General features: G+C 43.8%; 4 protein-coding genes across 5 annotated transcripts; 2 read left to right on the plus strand and 2 right to left on the minus strand.

The window, feature by feature from the left end:
• Positions 1–878: 878 nt before the first annotated feature.
• On the minus strand, positions 879–7,736 carry LOC134196273 (uncharacterized). 2 transcript variants are annotated; one of them, XM_062665376.1, is made up of 5 exons: positions 7,614–7,736; positions 7,131–7,529; positions 2,058–2,383; positions 1,553–1,957; positions 879–1,488 (listed from the first exon to the last, which is right to left on the minus strand). In XM_062665376.1, the coding sequence occupies exons 1-5, from the start codon at positions 7,702–7,704 to the stop codon at positions 1,066–1,068; spliced, it is 1,644 nt and encodes a 547-aa protein (XP_062521360.1). In that variant the 5' UTR covers positions 7,705–7,736; the 3' UTR covers positions 879–1,065. The 2 variants fall into 2 exon arrangements, with proteins under 2 accessions (XP_062521360.1, XP_062521353.1); XM_062665369.1 differs by having other exon boundaries at positions 7,131–7,559.
• Positions 7,737–12,622: 4,886 nt separating this feature from the next.
• LOC134176111 (V(D)J recombination-activating protein 1-like) lies at positions 12,623–13,545 on the minus strand. The gene has a single exon (XM_062642791.1). The coding sequence runs from the start codon at positions 13,298–13,300 to the stop codon at positions 12,623–12,625; it is 678 nt and encodes a 225-aa protein (XP_062498775.1). The 5' UTR covers positions 13,301–13,545.
• Positions 13,546–14,427: 882 nt separating this feature from the next.
• Positions 14,428–16,518, plus strand: LOC134187723 (uncharacterized). The gene is made up of 4 exons (XM_062655877.1): positions 14,428–15,028; positions 15,093–15,379; positions 15,443–15,907; positions 15,969–16,518. The coding sequence occupies exons 1-3, from the start codon at positions 14,563–14,565 to the stop codon at positions 15,905–15,907; spliced, it is 1,218 nt and encodes a 405-aa protein (XP_062511861.1). The 5' UTR covers positions 14,428–14,562; the 3' UTR covers positions 15,969–16,518.
• Positions 16,519–21,160: 4,642 nt separating this feature from the next.
• LOC134188503 (uncharacterized) lies at positions 21,161–22,228 on the plus strand. Its single transcript, XM_062656668.1, has one exon. It carries the CDS (start codon positions 21,161–21,163, stop codon positions 22,226–22,228), a length of 1,068 nt encoding a protein of 355 aa, XP_062512652.1.
• The last annotated feature ends 1,401 nt before the right edge of the window (positions 22,229–23,629 follow it).

Genomic DNA, 23,629 nt, shown 5'->3' on the forward strand with positions numbered 1-23,629 from the left:
TAGTAGCAGCTAAAATATAGAACAACTAAACAGTCAATTCCAAATGTGATAGTGACAACATTTCTGTATGTGTACTGTACCTAACTGCACAATTAACGTGTTACAATTAATTGTTAATTAGCAATTATATAGAATGAAACTTTGGCGGGAATGTATTTTAGCAGTTTGCTAAGAAATTGACCGAAAAGCAAATTGGTGGGTTTTATTTTGGGGGTTGGACATCATTGTTAGATTGATCTAAGCTTCATGACTTCATTCTCATGTTTTATCCTCTCTGCTAGACAGGTCAGACACAACAGACGTAGTCTCGAGTAGCCAGACCATCTGCGCCTACATCCTCCCCCTGAGAGATATGTAGGCTGAGATGGTCTGGCTAGAAGGATGTAGGCTGAGATGGTCTTGCTACGAGAGACTACGGCAAGCTGGGGCTACCATCTTGTGGCCTTATCCATGTAACTGCCACAATGCTATGATGCCTGATGCACGTGGGTGGTGACGTTTACATGACGTCACAATATCCCAGTGGCCAAATGACGGATTTTATATTGGTGCTTGCTGGCTGGAAAATCTGCCAATCCGCCAAAATAAATTCCCCGCCAATATTTCATCTTATACAGTATTATATATGATTTGGAAATGTGAATGGTCTGTAGAGCTCTAATACGGTCAGTCTATAGTCTGCAATGAATTAGATTGATGGTTTAGGTTAGCCTCGGAGCCAGACCGCTTTTGCACGTGAGGGGGCGGGAAGGGCGAGAGAGAGGGCGGGGAGAAAAAAGCTTTTTTCTCCCCGCCCTCTCTCTCGCCCTTCCCGCCCCCTCACGTGCAAAAGCGGTCTGGCTCCGAGGCTAGGTTTAGGTGGATAGAACCCATTGAAATCAATGCTGTTGACTCTTTATTCAGACATTAGTACAATCAATAACATCATGACCGTGAGTTTAACAGATATCTAAACACCGAGTCCTATCACTAATGATAGAGGCTGAGCAGAGTCTTACGCTGTATAGGCGTGTGCAAAGCGTTGCTGAATTAAGACCATGGCGTGCTTTGTCAATCTCTAGTTACTTATTCTTGCGGTACTTCTTGTCCATCTAATTCTTCCTCTTCTTCAAACAAAAGATAAAAGATACCGTTATCTGGGCCGATTTTCACGAAGTGTGGTTTTTTGAACTTGAGAGGAATCTGAAATAGCTCAGAAAATTGCCCGTATCTGCAGCTGTCGGCGTCCAGCTCTGTTTTATTGTGTTCGCCTTTTTTCTCAGAAGTCGGTTTTAGGCGAGGATTGAATTCCACTTCTTGGCCTTTTAGCTCTCTCACATAGTTCACATCGTTTCCCCGTACTTTTTCTCCACTCACTTCTACTGCCCAGTGACCGGCACTCGACCGATTGTACTTTGGTTTCACCTTTATGCTTGCCGCACCAGGGGCTTCGATCCTAATCAACTTGCAATCGGAACCGGCTTCAGATCGATAGTTACGTATTGAGTACTGCACAAGAAAAATCTTCGTCAACACATTCAATTCGTATCATCAGAAACTAGCTATATCTTACCGCTGGCCGGAAACTAAGAAGCGGAGAGTAAAATTTGTCGTCATCAGACCGCAGCTGTGCCACTGGTAACTTGTCATCTGACTTGACTGCGGTATAGATGATTTTTCCGTTTTCTTCGGTATGCCGAATCTCTTTCACGTTGGTAAGGAATCCTCTCTCGCTCAGCAGCTCCGTACTGCTCTTAGCAAATTGACGGGCAAGCTTTTCTGGAGTGTAAGGGAATTGTGGCTTTGGAAGGATGTTATGAATCCATTCCTTGACGAGATCAAAGACGGCATCATTATAATCCCGATGTCTGCCGTCGTTCATCAGACAAACATGACGGGTATGCAGAATAGGACAAGTAAACCAGGAAACGCCTTTCTTTTTGTCCATGCCACCGTCGAGAATGTCTTTCGTGCATTGCTGTACGTAAACAACACAACTTCAACATCACCGTTAATCTAGTGTATACATGCATGCAGTACAAAATTCAATTGGTATAGGTTATATGTACACTCAGTACCGCAAACAGTTTTTCCCTCTCCTCAGGATCGTGCATGTCCCTGAAGTTGTGTAGCACGAAAATTTCTTTGCATCTGCCATCTTGCGAGCATTCTTTCCACTTGCGAACCACTTGGATGAGAAACCTCTGATCTGACAAGGTCGTCTCGTGCAATACGACGATGACGTAGTCAGAGAGAGCAAACGTCATGCTTTGAAGGAATTGCTCATATTGTTCCATTTCTTGCATCAGACTGTTGGCTTCATCCAGTCTTTTGTCGTCGGTGTTGTCACCGGCCGCCGCTTGTGCATCACCAGACTCCGTCAGTTCGCGTCCGCCCTGATTAGCTAGATGAGACAGCAGTAAACAATTGTCATATAGCACCCACACGAAACGTTTCATCTGCAATGTCAACCTCGATTTTGATTACACAAGAAGATTTTCACTAAAGACAGATGTGTTCGAGTTTGAGAGGGACCTAGGAGTTTCAGCTATGATTGCCGACCGTAGCGAGGCTTCTAATCCGGGTCGCACAACAGAAATGGGCGTGGTCATATATGGGTCTCCAGCAAGCTTTTCGTTTATATATATATATATATATATATATATATATATATATATATATATATATATTGTGTGTGTGTGTGTGTGTGTGTGTGTGTGTGTGTGTGTGTGTGTGTGTGTGTGTGTGTGTGTGTGTGTGTGTGTGTGTGTGTGTGTGTGTGTGCGTTTGTGTGTGTATGTGTGCGTGTGTGTGTGTGTGTGTGTGTGTGTGTGTGTGTGTGTGTGTGTGTGTGTGTGTGTGTGTGTGTCACTGTGTGTGCATGTGTGTGTGTGTGTGTGTGTGTGTGTGTGTGTGTGTGTGTGTGTGTGTGTGTGTGTGTGTGTGTACACAAATCTCAAATTCCCCTCCCCACGACCACGTTTCATGCTAGGACATACCGTGTCCGACTACAGATGAGTCTAAGAACGATTCGTCTAGGTGACCGAACGGCGGAGAAAATGCTTTCTGAACTTTCGTCGCCCTGTCCTTTTGTATTGTAGCTAGGGACTGACAACCAAGAAACACCTTCAGCAGTTGAATGCCACCTACAGTCACCTATTCACACGTCAGTGTGATCAATCCTTTACTACACTGTTTGCATCTAACACTGTATTCTAAGGACTGTGCGTAATTGACAATCAAGAAACACATTTAGTTGCTGAATGCCACCTACAGTCAACTATTGACACGTCCCATACTACAATCAATCTTTACTACACTGTGCTGCATCTAACACTGTTGATAGTCAATGTTTGCTGATATCAATTTCTATGTCAGTAAATACCATACCACTGTCGTTACAACGGAACTGAGTGCATACCTAGACTGTACATTTCAATTGTCTTGATCAGGATCGCAAAACGACGACTACCTATACCAGGCCTATAGACGTAATCTAAACTACTAGGAAGTTTGCATGTTTCAACAAATGCGTATTGTCTAGCTAGGACTCGGCGTTTCAGTAGACGGTCTGAAAGCTCCGTTGGAAGTGTTACTGAGTAACTCACGAACGCGAGGCGCCTACGGATACCGTAGAACTAGTACTATTATTGTTTGGTAGCACTTGGTAAGAGTCACGTGACTTAGTGAATAAAGTACTCAAAATAGATGCTGGAATGACTTCTGGTTTGTAATTTGTGGCTATATGGATGTGTGGATTGTTGTGTTTCTGATTCACGCTCTTAGTTTGGTCCAATAGGCCTTACGTGCATCGTAAGATTTAAATCATACCTACTATAAAAAGCTGCGGTGGGACCACAAATGCGTTTAGCGTCTCATTTTTGAGTCACATTCAGCTAGCAAGAATGGGAACGGGACGCAAACTAGCAATAGCTGAACTTGCATGCAAGACAATGCTGCTATCTACTCGCTGGAACAATGGTCACCAAACGCGGATATAGCCTAGATTCGTGGTCAACAGCGAATACAGTCTTGGGGGAGCGCTAGTTAGTCACGAATGTTCTTGTTCAGGTTGTTCTGCGTTGGACTAGGGCATTACCTGCACGGACTGTGAACTAATACGCAGGTTGTAAGTCATGACTAAACCATACATCCGGATCTGTAGAAAACACCTGTCTAGACAATCGTGTGATCTCACCATCGGATTCTAGTCAACACTGGAAATGACGGCGCATTCTGAACTAACTAGACGCAAGCTAAACGTTGAAACACATCTCCCGAGCCACGCAATACAACACAAAGCGAGCAATCTACCAAACAGCCTACTGGAAGATCACTGTACACGTTACTTACGTGTTGGATATGACACACAATGTGATACTCGAAAATGAGACGCTAAACGCATTTTGTCCCACCGCAGCCTTTTATAGTAGTTGTTGATTTAAATCTTACGAATGTGCAAGGAGTGGTATAATTTTGCGATTGATTCACATGACAACCTAGAGGAGGTATTGTGTACTGCATGCTTTCACACATGCGTAGTAACTGAGAACACGCCTTACGGCAGTGGGCGCGGTGGGGTCAGTACGTCCAAGAATATGACCCTATTCAAAGTGTCTGTGATGCGAGGTGTTGTTTTACGTGTTACTCTAGTCACAGGATTGGAATAGTTGTCCAAGTCGTGACATGTCTTGAGTTGCGTCTTCATGAGGGTCTGTGGGTCAATCATGCCTTTGCATTTGTATACGTGGAGCCTTTGGGTCATTAAGTGCTGTTTTGAATAGAGCACTAATTGTGGAAAGATGCTGCAATGAGAAATCTCAGAGACCCAAGATTCACTTCGCAGCTGTGACGTTAAAATCCATTTCCGGGTAAGGAAGTCGTCCATGTCCATTTTCACTGGTCTGTTGTGAAGTTTCTCTCTCATCCAACGTGTCTGTTTTATGCTACTCTGATCTAACAGGGCAACAGCCATGAAATTCTAGATAACGTCTGGTCTCTTAGCTACACGCACACCTATACATCAACGGTGAAATAGCTATGTAGGGCAATAGAATGCGTACAAACTGCGTGCTAGTGTATTATTCTGGATTATCTTCTTGCGCAGTTGGCAGTCTCGCGTAGCCAGACCCTTTTCCGACGCGTCATCATTTCGCCCGGAAGGATGACGCAGCGCGGAAAGGGGTCTGGCTACGCGAGACTACAGTTGGCACCAGAGCATTACGGAAGGCGGATTGATATCAGTCCGCCGTTCTCGGCCGCACTGATATCAATAGACACAAATAGTGTAGCGCGCGTTATCAAATGTGTAGAATTTATGTAATATCAATGCCACAATCATTAGTTAATATTAATGTACTGCAAAATAACGTGCGCTATTCTAGATACAATGGACACGTTACCGCCTTGTATTCTCGTTGTATTCTAAATAAATGAACTGTGGAACATGTGTGCGCGCTCTTCGATCAGCAGCTAAGGGGACGCCAGTTTGGGATCGTTGTTTGCTGCACGTCATGGAAACGGTACTAATCGACTTTCCAGTGAATTGGATATGAGTAGCCCTTGACTCTTCTGATGCGATGATTGTTGGTGTACTGAAATCTTTTTGGTATGTTTAAATAATTAATTAAATTGATTAATTAATAATAATTACAAAATTAGACAAATACACACATGCACACATTTAGTTGTAGATGTGTTCAGTAATGATGTAGTCGTTATTGTAGAGTTATACATTGCAGAAATTTTCAAAAGATAATTTCAAACTTAAGTAATGCAGGACTGAAAAACGTCCTTGGATTGAATTATTGTGTGAATTCATGTTATTCTGTTCCTGCTGTGTATGAAATCTCTACAATAACTAATATATCACATGCGTGGGTGAGTGGTCATCTGTGTATGTACACACACACACACACACACACACACACACACACACACACACACACACACACACACACACACACACACACAATACACAGATGACCACTCACCCACACATGTGTCTATGATATGATATATTAGTTATTGTAGAGATTTCATACACATCAGGAACAAAATAACATGAATTCACACAATAATTCAATCCAAAGACGTTTTTCAGTCCTGCATTAAGTTTGAAATTATCTTTTGGAAATTTCTGCAATTTATAACTCTACAATAACGACTACATCATTACTGAAACATCTACAACTAAATGTGTTCATGTGTGTATTTGTCTACTTTTGTAATTATTATTAATCAATTTAATTAATTATCTAAACATACCAAAAAGATTTCAGTGCACCAGCAATCATTGCATCGGAAGAGTATGGTTTCTGAAACCCACTACTTGTATCCAATTCACTAGAAAGTCGATTAGTACCGTTTCCACGACGTGCACCAAACAACGATCCCAAACTGGGGTCCCCTGAGCTGCTAGCAGATCGAAGAGCGCGCACACATGTTCCACAGTTCATCTAGTTAGAATACAAGACGGTGACGTGTCCATTGTATCTAGAATAGCGCATGTAGTACCTAGAAAAGTAAATTTTACACATTTGGTAACGCGCGCTACACTATTTGTGTCTTGGTATGCGGCCGAGAACGGCGGACTGATATCAATCCGCCGCTACCGGCTTCCGTAGTATATATATACGGCTCTGGTTGGCACCGGACAATTCCAGGCGCGAGAGAGTCTGGGGACGAGGCTACAAGCAGTGATCAAGAACCCAATCCTCCCCTCAAGTCGATCATTGATCATGGGACATGGACTGCTCTAAGTGAGCGCGGTGTTCCAAAACACTCTTAGATTTTACGTGGTAGCAAATTACTAGCAATGCATCTATGTACCGTAGAAACAGAACTGTGGAAACGATCGCTACGCTCTCAGACCTCAGAATGGGTAGAAGTTCCCATCCCAACTCCCGGATAGGGCTATCCTTGTGCATGCAGTACCTCAATAGCCTTCTCCCCAGACGGTGTGAACGTTTCAGCTCCAGGATGAGCTTCCTATACCAAATACCACACCGGTGTGGGGAGAGCAGCTCATCCGGCTCACGCTTATGTCCAGCCGGTCGGTCTCCTCCTGGGGGGAGACGACCCGCTGGAAACTCGAGCCTATAGCTCAGGCTGGACGTTCGTATAAATGCGACAGAGGCAACACGACTTACCGGTATGCACTCCTGATAGAGTTATGGGTGTATTGAAACCGGCAGTATCGATAACAAGATGGTGGAACTTGTCAGTCTCTCGGTCGCCTTCTTTGTCTCCTGTCGTTTCGACCCACTTGAGACTGATGCCTTCCGTTCTAACTGTCATACCTTCCTTGGCTAGTTGGCAGTTACTCAAACGACTCATGATCCACGTCTTGCCTCTGTTGTACTGACCCAAGATGCCAACGACGTGTCCTGCCCATTCGTCCATTGGAAAGGGAAGATCTTGCAATCGATTGAATGTGCACGTCCACTGACCGGGTGAACCTCTCTTCTGACTTATTTCATCGTCACACAGATCGCCAAGTTTGCACGACAGTATGACGTCATACGGATTGCATCCACGATTGCCTGCAGCTGCATTGACATACGACATGTACATCATGTCTGAACAGGAAGTACACTCACGAAGCTCATGACATAATAACTGGGTTCTCTCACCTTCCTCCTCATTCCGTACTACGTTATCGTCTTTTGCAGCGTCATCTTCGTGTATAGGTCTGCATCTTTGTCTGAAATGATATCCATCCATTGCAACTGGTAATGCGTCGTTGAGCTAAAACTGTCTACGTTAGCACGTTGTTTATAATCTGACGTGGGAGTTGAGCCAGGTTGGCTCGGCTAAACGCACGTGAATCACGCGATGAGGAGGAGCCTTTGCCAGAGTTGCTTCAGGGCGAAGAGAGCGCTGCAGCAATTATTTCCTCCAGAGTCCTCGTTAGTGATCGGCACGTCGCCCCGGCCCTACCCATTGAGCGCTCTCGTATAGACCGTACAATACAATCAGTAGTATCAGTATTCGCCCCAGTGCTCGCCTAGTTTTACGAATACCGCAGTCTCTCTAGCATTACTAGTGCACACCTGGCATAGATATTGCGCGTCTAGTAGTACAACGTTGCACACACATGGCGCCCACTGCGTGGGACTGCATGATCGTGACACTGATATTGAAACGTCAACAGCGTTACAAACAAGCACGGCATCGTCACAAACAAGCTGCAAGTCAAATGAGTAAGAGAAGTTCCTATAACAATTTAACTCTAGCGCGCGTCGTTGGTCGGTCGGTTAATTGGTCTGGCTCGATCTCTAGACGCGCGGTACATATTACTGCCCTAACGTTTCACTAGCCTCGCCCCAGACGTAGCGTGGATTGCAGCCCCGGATGCCCGGATCCATCACCACTACGTCTGGTATGGTACCGCCTTTAATTTCTGGGCGGGAGTAAGTATGTAATCAAATTCTTCAGCGCGTGTCATACTAATGGTGTTAGCTAGGAACTGAGCTTTCGATTGGACTTTGACGTTGTTCGTACTTGTCGATATTGCTATTTTAGGCCGCTGTCAAGCGTTAGTAAGAGATTGCAGCTACGCTAGAGAGTGTAGCTGTAAAATGGCAGATCAGAAATGGCACTTGCAGTGCATCATACGCGTTTGAACGCGCACACGGGTTCTCAGTTGAAGCTGCAGTGCGTCATATGCCTCCACTGCAATGCATTGGACTGCTGCCGACGTACTGCACTCTAACTGGCGAAGATCCCACGCGACAGTCGTTCCCTGTAATCTACTAACACTAATGATGTCCCTAGGGCGGTGACCGCGAGGGGCGGTACCATACCAGACGTAAGAGTGATAGATGCACATCCGGGGCTGCAACCACACTGCGTCTGGGGCGGCTAACGCACGCCTCGGTTAACTAGAGAGCTAGAGATACTTTTATCCATTTTAATTTGCCTGTAGCTCTTTTAGTGTTCAACACTTGGACAACGTACAGACTATACCTCATGCACATCTCTAACTAGTCAAAGTAAATAATTGCAAATCCCAACGGGTTGATTAGTTCTAGAGGAAGTTTCCAAAACAAACTGAGTCATCCTAGCTGCTGTCGATCGCAAGAGGTACTGCACATGTATACTCTAGATAGAGTAGACTACAGACAGTCCCTGGTGGGGACTAACCTTGGGAAAGCTCGGGAAAGATAAAAATTATATAAAAACAATGACATCAATCATTGATATCACCTAGACGCAGAGGGCGGTGCACGGCTGTTTCGCGCATGCTACAATGCGCCAACTTAGATTACGCATGCGCAATTTAGGTATCTGACTTTCGTGTGAAGTCGCGTCCGGGAATCGGCATTTGTACTGTTCTAACAAAAACCATTGGTGGCGCAGGCGAAATAGAGAAGAAGTTAGTCACTAGTGCTGTGTGCGGTCGTATCAATTATTGCATTGGTGCGGTGTTGTCGCCAAAAATTAGGAGTGCCTGTTTTTGTCTAGTTTCGTCTTCTCCGGGTTTTGCGAATGATATCCTTCGGTCAGATATACGAGTAACAAGTGTAGCTTTGCCCTTTGCCCTATTACAACACCGAAGTTGTACCGTCTCAAATCGGCTGAAGGTGAGCTTGTTTTTTATCCGAAACTAGATACGGGACTCTAGCTAGTAACGCTCCTACAGCAGATTTTTCTGAATCTCGTGCAGTCTAAAGTCTAAAGTTACAAGCAAAAGGAGCATGTAATATAAGCAATGTCTAGTCTTTGTTTGTAGTCTTTCTCTTTTTCACCTCAGGCCGGTTTTCAGCAACATAGGGCAAAACTGACATGTTATGTTCTTTCACGATAGCTTTCAGTCTCTCTGTAGCGTTTCTCACGTTGGCGTAGGTGCGTTGCATTGAGTTGAATCGGGCATGAATGGACTCTGCACCCTGTTCACCATGAAACCCCAGTCCAAATTTCCATCTCCGCACCCATGGCATCACGTGATCTTCCAACATGTGCAGTTTAGGTGTTATTGAGGCTGTGGGCAACGTAGATCTGTAGTTTTGAAGAAATGCTTTTATATTGGCGTCTATAACATACACGTGCAGTGAGTTATCTCATATTACTTTTGCAGCAATTTGTTAGAACTGATTGCTAACCTAGAGTTTCTATTTCATGTTCGTCCATTTTTGGCTGACACTGTAACCATTATGGCAGGCTGCAAATAGCTTGAATGTTACTGCAAATGCTTGAGCAATGGTTTCTGCTGTTGCCCTTGTTACTGTGAGGTCCTGGGGCACGGCTGTTGCAATAGAATTGCAGAGCTTTTCTATGTTGTTTCCCTGTATAGTATAATTTATTGTTGAATAAGCAAATTTTATAAATTGAGATGCTTAAAATAACCTGGCAGCACTTGTGAATGTGGTTGCCTATGAATGAGCCTCCATGATAGGCTTGTTTTTCAATGCCTATGTCAGGTAGTGTCTTATCTAAAGCACAGACACTAGGGCCATCATGAAGAGGAAAGGACTCCAATCTGAGGGCTTTTTCTTGATCCTCCTGCAATGAGATGTAACATTAGCCATGTGTCATTAACATAGTAATTAATTAATAAATAGCTTGGTGCGGATTACAACCACAAATCAAAATTGTAACAACTCACTAGTTGATCTGCCTGTGCTGTGAGCTGTTTGGCTTGATCGTATATTTGTATTACAGCTGGTGGTATTGACTCTGTGTTGGTGCTTCCAGTGAGATTTATCCAGTTGGCAATTTCAAAGAGTCTCTGTGCTTTTAACTTATTCCTTCGCGCTTCCTCTTTTAACTTCTGTGCTTCTCGTACTCTTGATATGTGTTGTTTAAAAGAAGATGCAGTTGCCTGTCCCATGTGGGTTGGAGCCCTCTCACTTTCTTCGATGACTCTTTGATTGTCTATTTTATGAGCTGCTCGTTCCAGTTGATCGTAAAGTTTAGCAAAGACTCCTAGACTGATATGTAGTGCTGGAATGGCTACCTGCAATGGTTACAATTATTACAATGATAAGGCTTATGATAATGCTTTTGCTCTTACATGGTCGATTGGAACAGCTAGAAGGTGGGGCCTAATAACATTGTTATAGAATTTTGCTCTTTTTATGTTGCTCCCTGATTCTGTAAATTTTCTGAAGTCTGTACTGAGCTGATCAAGACTCCTTTGTTGTGATGGTGTTCTTTCTGCAGCTGGTTTTGCCATTTGTGAACTGTCAATTAGACACCATAAACAACAGTGACGACCTATGGTAGGGAGGAGGTAAATGCTACAAGCACTATGAGAGCCATGTAATGACATAATACTGCTGCATACCTGAAGGTCCAGATAACCCATACATCTTGCAGAGAAATTCATAATCTCCAAAAAGAAACAGTCTGACTTTCTTTGCTCTAACCAAGAAAAGAACATTTGTAATAGGATTACATTACTTTTGTGTTTATTTGTTTACTTCCTGTCAGTTGTTGTTAGTTCCTGTAGCTGCTCTTGGTATCTTCCTATAGCTATGTTGAGGTTAGCTACTGTATCAGCAGCTTCAAAGCATGTAATGACAAAGGTGTTCTTCACTGAGTTGACTGATGCAACATTTGCTATCTGCACAGCTAGCTTGAAAGTCCTCCCACCCTTGTCTCCACCAAGCTTAATCCACACTTCATCAGCAGGAATGGCATTGTCATGCCACACTAATGCATCAGCTCTGGAGAAAAAACAGTATTTAGGATAAGTTTTTGAGTAAGGTCTAAAGCACACACGATTCAAACTGGTCGAGAAGTGAGTGGACTACAGATTTGAGTGGAGATATGTAAATACATGGGGCAGGTCGAAGCTCTTCACCGCCACCTGGTAGTTTGAAGGTGAACACAACTTCTTCAGCTTCTAAGTCCTGCGGCAACCAATCTAGCATGAGCTGTCGTTGCTTTTTTTCACTGGCAAGAGACACACCCCACTTTGATAGCCATCTGCAATGTATGGTAATTTCTATTGGAAGACTAGCTAAACATTGACTAAAAAAATTAACTAGTTACCGTCTTAGAGCTCTCAACTTGTTCCAAGGAATAGAAAGGTCTGCTTTTAAGGCCAGGCCTTCTGTGGCTGAGACTCTGTATTGTATTTCCTGGAAGCCAGCTTCCTTTAGTAGCTCTTGTCTTTCTCTTGCCAAACGCTTGGCCTCATGAATAAGTTGCCTGTTTACTGCTTCCTGCCCTCCACTGATGGCTTCACGAACACGTGCAATTTGCCTAGTTCTACCCCTCACGGTTGCTTCAGAAGATGCAGTAGACGACACGAGTGGCTTTGGCACACGAAAGTATGTCAATGGCTATAAAGAGAAAAGCAAACTCCACTTCATATTAGAATTTTATGGGTTGTTTAATTGGTACGTCTTACTTACCCTTCCACCAGTTTTCAAAGATACAAAATCCTCCGAGGCTTGCTCACATGTAGAGTTCACCATTCTCCTGATGACATTGCTTGCTACTCTTTTTTCTGTTGTGTCAGGTGTTTGATCTAAGGGCTTCTGCAACACATCTTGTAGTGTTCGTTGTATGGGTGTTGCATTAATCTGGGTGCTTTGTCCACAGCTTAACTGGTGCTTCTTGAGTTGGTCTAATCGTACATATTCTGAGCAACTGGATTGAGTGCATTTGACTCGAAGCGAAGCTGATGACATTAAGGTACGGTAATTTTTGATGGACGCTGTATAGCGTCTGTAGTTGAGATTGATTTTTGGCACAGAGGACAGACAACATCAGCTGATGATTTAATGGCTTCAACAGCACACTGTGCACAGCATAGTTGTTTACAAGGTGATTCCACAGGTGCATTGATGACTTGTTTACATATTGGACAAAGAAACAACTCTATTGTGAGAGGGGGAGCTGGCTGGATGAACTCAGAGGGCAAGAGAGACTGAGTTGAGACATCCGAACAGAATGATGGAGGAGCTGTCTGCTTTATGTGGTCAATTACATTCTGAAGTGACGGCATTGTGTCACTAGCGGCTGCAGTTCTTTTCTTCTGTAATTTTTTGGAAGGACGTCCTCCTTTTTTTTGCTCCTTGCAGCTCGAGCAGATTGGACAGTCTCCTGAGTGAGCTTGCCATTGTGGTGATTGTGGAACAGTCAGCAGTGCTCCTTGGCTTTTTTCACACTTCGACATTGCAAGGTAACAACCAATACAGAAGTCGGTTGGGTAAACAAGTGGGTCATCGTTTTCCGAATGTAAGTTGCTGTACGCTTGTGATAGTAGCCTAGAATACTCAGAGCAGGCATAACGACGGTCATCACGTCCAAACCTAATGCCACATACACGACATAGTTGTCTAAGGCAGGCCTGATGTTCATCCATTATAATGTAACACACAAAGTTACTAGTACAGTAGTACTGAGACTCTTTGAATTTATTGAAAAATTTCTTGTTATATAGCTGAACTGAGTTACACCTTAACAAGACAGTACATGGTTCGTGAGAAAGGTAGAGGTATAATAAAATAGTTTAGTCATGATTCACATAGAATCAGCTATAGTTGCAAACTTATGCTTATTTATATTTTTTGGAATGCTGTTTCAGAGTTCAAAGTGTATCTTGCGGATGTTGCCTCTTCATTTGGTTTTCCTGATGAATGAGAAAGAGGTCTCTAATTGTCCGGACTCCACTTTCGTTGTTTCCTGCCAAACAGCTGCTGGGTGTATACTATGATCTATGATCGTCTTCTGCAGGATGCGTGGGTAGATAACGACTTGGGAATTGCCCTCCTTGCTGTATTGTGTTTCCCTCATTGTACCTGATCACAACAACTTGTGCATGTGTCACAGTATGTAAACAGTCTGCAAGCTTACCTCAGCAACACGCGCGCTCGCTGTCTGCATCAATGTATCGCCCGGCCAATGTAGAAGGCACCATCTCCGCGCTGCTGACTTGCTGCCGTGATTCAGAGGTTCATCAGTGGTCTGCAAACTTTTGTGATATTATATATGTCTGTTCTACGGTTTCTCCGTTAGTTTTCCTTCCTAAAGCGATGAAAACAATGACGCATAAGTAGTAGAACGAGACATCACTTACCAGAGGAAGTGGGTGTTGCTTTGCCAGTTGTCGACTTCGTTGGTTGTGAACAGCTAACGGTACAACAACGAGTCTTTACTGAATGCTATAAGTTATTTCGTTCTTGCAGTTGGTTTTAGTCTTTATTTCGGGAAAAGCCGGAGAATGCGAATATTGAAGAAAATACTAGACACGGTAAAACCTAGTCTCATGCAAGCTAACTTGAAGAAGATTTTGTTGTAAGCCGAAGAGATAAGAGTTAGAGTACTGATAAATTGTGTGCAGTATCTTGAGAGATACATAAGTAGAGAAAAGCGTAGAGATAGACAAACCAGCTCACCGGAAAAGGAGGTATGCAACAAAGTTTATGGTGCACGTGACTGGTCACGTGGAAACTAAGTTGCGCATGCGAAACGGCCGTGGGCGATCAGTGATCGAGTGTGATCGGGGGCAACGAGGGACGACGGATTAGATCGTCTTGCGACGTTGTAATCAGGAAGGCAAACGTTCGCTTGCTATAGACCAGCAATCGCCAGCGCCCACGTCCACGAATCTATCCTCACACCGTGATGGACGAGACGGCGGATAGCGTCGACTCTCTCTCGTGCTACTGCGGGATATCAACAATAAAACAATTGTCAGACTGTGTAGCCGCCTCTGAGGACGCGACGGCAGGACTAGGCGTACTAGAACCTACCGAAATGCATCAGACATGTTGGGACGGATATCGGATGGCGACGTTTGGAGAGATGGGCAGCGGATTTGAATCGTTTTGTGATAAGCTGATTGGCAAAGGGCAAAGCGAAAGCGACCAATCGGCGAAACGAGAGCGTTCCTGTTCGTTGTGTATGAACTTGAGATTCGATCGAGATCGTGATACTCCTGGTGTTTGTCTTCAGTTGTCTGGCATCGGGCAGTGTACCGATGAGGCAAATAGACTGTCGACTGAAGACCTACTAACAATGTTTCCGTCGTGGAGGCTTGCACCGTTGCTACGAAATGGATCCGGGCACGTGCAGACTGTCGATCCCCGAGGCATGTGATCCTACAGTATCGAGATTTCGTTGTATTTAATGTTGTCACGTGTTACGTTCTGTAGATCTCTCGTGTCTTTGCAATGATCTTGTGAGGAGTGTTCAGGATGTCGACGACGCGTTTGCGATTCGCTTGGGTATGCTTCTGTGCGAGACGGTCGTCCTCGTTCACGATGGTGACTGCCTTTACAGTCTGCATCAGAACGTCGAAGAGCTATTGTTGCACCTCAACTCTGTAGCTCAAATAGAAAGGCAGGAGGAGGGCCAAAAGTCCAGAGGAGTCGTCCGATGTACGAGAGACGTATTTGTAGTGGTAAACTTTAAAAACAGATCGGCTGCTTCTAGTGAACATGTAAACTTGATATCAATGTTATCTTTATTTATGGTTAATAAACGATGGTTTAATAATGTGTAGAAATTTCATCATTTCATGGATGCGAGTCGATTGAGGTGGACAGTCCGACGAGGACGTGGACAGAAGGTCACGTTCAGACTGTATAACGAGACAAAGGTATTGTCGGATCCTTCGTATTCTGTGGCAATATATTATGTCGCCTGGTTCAACGACTCTGCACCTTCAGAGCTGGAACGAGATATTGGCATCTCGGTGATTAGTTACATCAAGGACAACATAACGCCTCAGGGCTATTACACATCTCTCGGCACGTCTCCTTTCTCTCCTCTAGAGAAAGCCGCGTCTCTACTTCTTCCGTCGTTTGTTTGTGGGAACCCTTCGGTCACTATCAGAGAAAGCCGTGTGAGGAAACTTAAACGGCAGCAGTTTTACAGCTTTTATTCATCACAACAATTAAAGCGAAGACTCGATGTTATGATCGATAGAGATCCTCTACCCGACCACCAAGATCTGGGAATACTTTAAGTATCAGATGTGATGAAGGCTTGCACGATATCAATCATACAATGTTTCGTTTATTTTATAGGTAGATTACACAAGCCCCGACTTACAGATACACTCACAGCTTCGTGATGCTCGCTTTGTAGTAGAGTTGGCGGACGCCAAAGACATTGCAGTGAAGCGTACGGATGTGCTCAGTTCTGGTGAGACCGAGTATTACATTATTCAAGCCACATACGAGAAGCCCGGTCGTGCAGACAGGTGTCTGTTTAATAAGCTGCTTACAGTCGATGGAACGTACGTATACAAAGGCTACAAGACTGAAGGCACTCGTGTATCTTTTATATTTGCAAAGTATGCTAATTAGCTCTATGTGAAAGCAAGTTGTGGTAACTGGGATGTCATGTGTAATAAATGCAAAGCAATACAAGCTGAGAGAGCAACTATTATTTCACTCAGCAATTTTGCATGGAATAGCAAACGTCTACTATTTTTATCATTTGTCTCGAGCTTGAACAGACCTGACACTGTCTGTTGCATTCAATCATATTATATTGACTAGATTATTATTGTACAGCAAAAGTCTGCAAGTGTTTGAATTACTTTATATTGTCTTCATTAGCTGGATCTTTACAGTAACAGCAGTTGTGCTATGTGCAGTTGGTTCACAAATTCAAGTGCAATTGAGTGTGTTTATCGTTTGAACTTGGGAAACTGATGTTGTGTACACACGTTTTTCACGTGACTATAAAATTTAATAATACAGTGAGATTAAGTGTCATCTGGTAGCACTAGTTGCTATGAAAGAGTGATCTAAAATTTAGTAAAACATACTGCATAGGATTAGCATTTTGTATTGTAGTTATGAGTGTACTAGTTCATGTCAGTCTGATTATCATCAGACAATATGCTTTCATGACAAAGTGTGGTCTTCTTGTGTATATCTAAGCATTTTAGAATGTACAATGGCGTGGTTGTAGACATGAATAATCATAGTCTTCATTATTAACTTGATGCATCAGGAAGAAAACAAATGTATTATGTTGCCAATTGATAGTATTCACAAGATAATTGAAATCATTGACAATCATGTATGGAGAGAAGACCTTTTGTATTCTGTAAACAACGGTTTAATCTCAATTTCCAAATACAAGCGTATAGAGCAGGACAACAAATCAGAGTAACTCAGAGTTGTGCATAGTTCGTACAGTGCATGCCTCAACAAAACACGGCGAACGCATGCTATTTGCAGCAACTTTCTTCACCTCTAAATGTTATCATGCTAACAAGTCAACTTATTGGTAACAAATATGTACTTCCATCAGGATTGGCATGTTCACGGTGATTGTGTTTTTGATGCATTAATTTTCTTCATTCTTTTCTTCTTTTCTGGAAAATGACTGTGTGAGCGATAGAATAAGAGAGTAGAAATAGCTGAAGAGTTGAAGAAGAGTCATGCATACTCAATGGTCGTCCATGGCCAGCCACCCACAGTGCAGAACAGACGAAAGGCCACCTTGCCAACTAAAGCGATTACGTGTTGCAGTTATTATTACTTAGGTACAAGATACAAATAAAACGCACTCCACTCGACTGTTAAGCCCGGCGTCACAGGATAAACTATCCCCCGGACAGATCATCCCCCGGATAGTATAGACTATTCCCTGGATAGTTTGTACTAATCATGTCACAGTGCAGATTATCCTTCTGAACAGAGCATCCTCCGGATAGTAGATACTATCCCAGATAGTTTAGACTATCCCCCAATTGTCTAAACCTTACCCGAGTGTCCCAAAAATCCGGCTCGAATAGCTATGTAAACTATCCGTGACAAATCCGGGGTTTAGAATCGTGGTTGCGCTTTTTCAATTTCCCGCCGTTTCAAGGGTGTTCGATACAGCAAGCTATCATCATGAGCAAGGCTACTGACCTTTCAGAGGCTCGTTGCCAGGCTTTGCTGAATTGCCTGCAAGGTTGTAAACGCGGACAACCCAAATATCCACAAGGCTTCAGCATCAACGACAGAAGAGGGCTTCGTCAGCAGGCAACGTCTTTCCACAACGATGACGGTGTACTCTACCACAAGAAGGATGATGTCAAGGCAGGTGTGTTGAACCTCCGGAGAGTAGTCGTGTCCAGAGAAGAGCAAGTGAGAATTATGCGAGCCTGTCATGATGGTGTGGACGGATGTCACTTTGGTCGTGACAAGACATTCAGCAAGGTGAAATACTTAACTTTTTGACACTTATATCTAGGTTACTGTCTGTCCATTGCATATACAGTACACGTACATGTAGAGACACAACCATATCCTGCACTTTGATAGCAAAAGTATGTTGCAGTACACTATAACTTCACAAATGAAAACAGGTACACAGCTCTAGTCCGTAGTATACAAGTTGTCAGTAAACAAATATAGCTCAGACGTCAGCATTCATGCATATTTCCTCTGAAAGACCTACAACACTTTCCTCAGAACAGTAACATTGTACTAGAATTCGAGTCACTCCTATCACTATAGTTTTATGTTGTAGCTCGCACCAGCTGCATCTACCAGAGAGTGCTTTGTTCCCTTGGCATCTCATAGATACACAAGACCTTGATCTTAATAGAAACATTTATCTATTTTCAACACAATACAGATATTCAAACGGTAGGTAGAGAACACAACAGTACTTTTGGATAGAACTACAACATGTGACAAACGACAAGCAACTTTTCAACTGTGGATTACGTCAGAAAAAATTATTCTTGCACAACTGTCAATAATAGTACACCACATATGTTGCCCACACACTTTACTCTGAATACTGACAGCTATATCAAATGAACAAGTCATAGAGCAAACAGCAATACCATACCTAGCCCATTTCAGCAATTACAACTTGAGACGTCTCAACCACCATAGTTCAAACAGGCTATCTGCTCGATGTCAACAAAACTATGAAATTCATCCAACCCTGGAAGATCAACCAAAGTAATGAGTAGTCTCAAAAATTGTATAATTATTGCCTGAGATCAACCAAAGCAATCTTACACATCTACAACCATTTTAGAGGAACATCACCAGGCGTCCTTAATGAATTAATATCACTACGCTGTCACATGTACTGGAATGATAACATCGCTCTATTCCATACAAGGCTGGATGCCATGCAATGCACTGTAACTGTACTTGTAAAACAGCACTCCACTAGGACAGGTTACATGAATTAAACTTTTTGTTCATTGTTCAAGTAGATAACTCAGGATTACTATTGGAAAGGCATGGCAAATGATGTCCAACTCTACTGCAACTCGTGTGACACTTGCCAGCGTGTGAATCCTAGAATGCCCAAGCAAAGGCCAGAATTACACCCCATTCCAGTTACTGATGTCTGGAACCAGATTGGCATAGACATTGTTGGGCCACTTCCAGAAACTGTCCGTGGCAACAAATACATCATAACAGTCACTGACTATTTCTCTAAGTGGCGAGAAGCTGGTCCACTACCAGACAAAAGTGCAGTTGGAGTGGCTAACTTTATGTTTTCCCTGTTTTGTCGTCACGGCTGGCCGAAGATTGTCATATCTGACCAGGGTAGAGAGTTTGTGAATGCAGTCTCTCGAAATCTTTTTGAAAAGACAGGAGTGGATCATCGAATCAGTAGTGCATACCATCCTCAGACAAATGGGCTAGATGAACGAACAAATCAGACATTAGTCAAGTCCCTCATCAAACTCAGCTCCTCCACTACAGACTGGGACCTCAACATTGAGGTGGCACTTTATGCTTACAGGATATCTAAGCAAGATTCCTCTGGCTACAGTCCATTCTTCCTCCTCTACAATCGCCATCCTAGGAAGGCAATTGACCATGAGCTAAGCAGCAGAGCACCTGAGAATGAGTCTGAAATTGATACCATGCCATCACCACAAGACCGAGAGGACATCATCAACACACTCTCCGATCTGCGGCAACACTACCAAGACAGGGCTAGAACAAACATTCAAAAAGCACAAGAGAGACAGAAGAAGTACTATGATGCCAAGTATAACAGCCACCATGTAAGTTGCAACATTAACAGTGCATCAGTAAATAAGCATTATCACTACAACACACACTGGCTCATAGTACCAATATGTTAGGAGTATGCTTGTTGCGTGTGCATGGGCAAGGAAGCATGTTATCACACAGAACACCTTGTTGGCCAAGTAGTTGGTACTTACATACATACATACATACATACATACATACATACATACATTTTTTTGTTACAAGAGCCCCTAAGGCCCAGGTTACTGCAGTCACTAAGCACTTGCTACGATACTTTACAATCTCAGTCACTATATGTCACTATGTACTTCAACTTGCTGCTTGGACAGAAACTAACACTCCGGAGAGAGAGGCAATTGTATGTTAGTTCCTTGCCCAAGGGAACTTATGTATGTGGCCCTCCTGCACTTGAACTCTGACCCAAAGGTCCCGGATGTTGCCCATCTCCAACTGCACACTCTAACCAATTGAGCCACATACACACACACACACACACACACACACACACACACACACACACACACACACACACACACACACACACATACTCATACATCTCGAAAGACATCAACAGGTTGTTCTTATGCATGCACTTGAACTCTGACCCAAAGGTCCCCGATGTTGCCAGTCTCCAACTGCACACTGTAACCAATTGAGATACATACATACATACACACACATACATACACATACATCTCGAAATACATCAACAGGTTGTTCTTATGCATGCATGTACGTATGTGTATCTCTGCTTTTACCTCTACTTCCATAACCATGCTCATATCAGTCACATTACATGTGATGATATTTGGCTTCTTATTGAAGGAACTCAAAGTAGGATCTCTTGTCCTCAATAAAGTTATGAAACACTCTCATCGCATGGGGGGCAAACTAGAAGAGCGGTGGAAGGGCCCTTTGAGGTAGTGAAGATCATGCCGAAGGGACGATATCAATTGAAATCCCAGTCTGGAACAATACTGGCAAAACTCATTCATGGAACTCTACTGAAAGAATACAGACAGTGCATGCATGGTGAAAGCAAAGACAACCAAAGCAATCAAACTGATGATGGAATAACAAGTGCCAACTCACCACCAAGCAAACTGTCACAGCAATGCCAGAATGAGGTTGTCTGCTTGATTTGATATAACTTGCACTGTACTCACCGTTTCAGTTTGCTATCTGCATTATAGGTATATAGAGATGAAGTCGACGACTATCCTCTACCATCTCCCCCTCCCATGTTTGTGCCTGATGCAACTCCATTACCCCCACTCCCTGACGAGAAAGTACTACTTGCAATGGGTGACCCTCCATCCTTGCTGCCACCTGTGTCTCCACCATCACCTCCTCCTGTGTCGCAACCTATGTCTCCACCGTTACCTCCTCCTGTGTTGCCATCTGTGCCTGCACCTGCTTTGCCATCAAAGAGTAGAAAACGAAAGCAAGTAAGTCTCTGTGCACATGTCATGAAAGTACAAAGGCAGAAGGTAGCAAGAGCTGATGTGAACCCAAACAGCCCCATCGATGTGGATGACTACCAGGTTTCCATGCAACCACAACATCCAAAGCAATGGTTACAAGAGCTCGGATTGGACAATGGGGATAGAAAGACTATTCAGTCACCAACGGGTTGGCTGAATGACAATGTCATCAACGCAGCCCAGCAATTACTGCAGAAAGCCAATCCAGCTATGCCAGGCCTCCAAGATGTTGCTTTGGGGTTGACTTTGTCATTTCAAGTGCAGCCTCAAGAGTTTGTACAGGTACTGCATGATGGACATGCTCATTGGTTGACTGTGTCCAACATTGGACTGCAACACTCTCACGTACACGTGTTCGATAGCTTACGTTCAGCTGCATCTTCGAGTTTGAAACTACAGATCTCCAGCCTTCTTGTGACAAAAGAGCCCCACATCACCCTGGAGTACATAGATGTTCAGCGACAAGTGGGAGGATCAGACTGTGGCCTGTTTTCGATAGCATTCGCTACTGCATTGGTTTTTGGACAACACCCTGGACAACTGGTGTTTGACCAAAAGCAGATGCGAACACACCTACTGCAATGTTTGGAAGCTAGTGAAATGTTACCGTTTCCCGTGAAGAAGATGAAGCGCACGATACAAATGAAGGCAATTCAGAAAGTAAAAGTGTACTGTGTATGCCGCATGCCGTCCTGCACCAACTCTGACTGGATAGAATGCTCTACCTGCAAGGAGTGGTATCACAGTGACACATGTGTCAATGTGTCCAAAAGCTTGCTGCACCCAAGAAGGCCGTGGAGCTGTACCAAATGCAATCCTGCTTGATTGAACACCTAGTCATTATTGCTGCCTTGAAATAATAGTATCTCAATGGGAACACATGAGCACATTTAAACTGAATGCTGTGTGTGTGTGTGTGTGTGTGTGTGTGTGTGTGTGTGTGTGTGTGTGTGTGTGTGTGTGTGTGTGTGTGTACTATGTCTCGTTGCTACCTCACCATGGAGGTGCAGCGGGGTCTTCACCCCCAACAGAGCACCCACCAACCCGGCGGGAAGGTCCCAGAAAGGTACATGCTTCTGTGAAGTCCACTTGGCGATCTGACAGCCGATAATACAGTCAACTGCGCATTGCGATGATGTTGTATGTATGTTTGTATATCTGTCTGTATGTGTGTATGTACATGTTATGAGCAATCTAGGAATTGGCACAGTTACATGCAGGATTCTAAAAACACAGTGCACAACTTAAATTGTCACACAGCAAGGCATGATTCTGAATAACACAATGAGCTTTGACATGAATTGTTTGTCACGAACTGACAAGACAATATAGAGTTCATCACCAAGCAGGTGTTACCATGCAATCTGGATAAGTAGCAATTCAAAGCACCTACATACATACATACACACATACATACATACATACAAGCCAGTCTATTACCAGATTACTTCTAGGCTACAAGGTGCCAAAAAGTTTAGCAACAAAGAGGACAAGCTACTCCCTCCACCCACCACTTGTCACTAATTGTGCTGATATTATTAAGAAACAACTTTCTATCCAATATTGACAAACATTTCCCAGCAAATAGGAGTAGCAGCGTATGGACCTAATACTTTGGAACGGACACACACATGGGAGGACGCACAGGGAGACAGGTTCCGCCCAAGCCTAGATTTAGCTCGCTCTCTTCGCTCGCTCCACGAATGGCTTGACATGCCCAGAGACGACCATTGCTCCTTTGATAGGTTTGCAAATAACAACCTGACTAGACAGAGCATCTAGACGGGTACCTGTGTTCTGGTCTCCTCGTCAGTAATCAGGTGGGGTCGGGGATTGAATTTAGTTCCCAAGCCTTCTGCTGGAGTACAGCTTTGCCTTCCTACAGCAGACTTCCGACTTCAGACTTTTGACAGACCGTAGAAACAAAATCACCTCACGTTCTATGCGCACTGTAACGGCGTAGGTTTGGGCATGAGCACGTGTACGCAGGTGTAGCTAGGTTACTTACTGTACTGCAACGACCTTAGTCTTACCTTGTGGACAGCGTCTCTCATCGAGGAAGAGGACCACTCGCTCGTAGACCACGACTTTGTGACATCGCAGTATTGTTCGGCGGGATAGTCTATACTATCCGGGTAGGATACTCTACACGGACAAAATGTCACCCGGATAGTCTAACCTAGGATAAAGTATCCGGCCGGATAGAATATACAATATACTATCCGG

This window comes from Corticium candelabrum, chromosome 1, assembly GCF_963422355.1.
Source record: "Corticium candelabrum chromosome 1, ooCorCand1.1, whole genome shotgun sequence".
Taxonomy (NCBI): Eukaryota; Metazoa; Porifera; class Homoscleromorpha; order Homosclerophorida; family Plakinidae; genus Corticium; species Corticium candelabrum.

Bases quoted from the DNA above. Each gene is read 5' to 3' on its own strand.
- LOC134196273 (XM_062665369.1), bottom strand. From the start codon at position 7,704: ATGGATGGATATCATTTCAGACAAAGATGCAGACCTATACACGAAGAT. The intron at 2,384-7,130 runs GTAAGTCGTGTT...TGTCTCATCTAG, and splicing joins TCTATCAGGAGTGCATACCG to CTAATCAGGGCGGACGCGAA. The intron at 1,489-1,552 runs GTAAGATATAGC...TTTCTTGTGCAG, and splicing joins TTCTTAGTTTCCGGCCAGCG to TACTCAATACGTAACTATCG.
- LOC134176111 (XM_062642791.1), bottom strand. From the start codon at position 13,300: ATGGATGAACATCAGGCCTGCCTTAGACAACTATGTCGTGTATGTGGC.
- LOC134187723 (XM_062655877.1), top strand. From the start codon at position 14,563: ATGGACGAGACGGCGGATAGCGTCGACTCTCTCTCGTGCTACTGCGGG. The intron at 15,029-15,092 runs GCATGTGATCCT...TACGTTCTGTAG, and splicing joins GCAGACTGTCGATCCCCGAG to ATCTCTCGTGTCTTTGCAAT. The intron at 15,380-15,442 runs GTAAACTTGATA...AATAATGTGTAG, and splicing joins CGGCTGCTTCTAGTGAACAT to AAATTTCATCATTTCATGGA.
- LOC134188503 (XM_062656668.1), top strand. From the start codon at position 21,161: ATGTTTGTGCCTGATGCAACTCCATTACCCCCACTCCCTGACGAGAAA.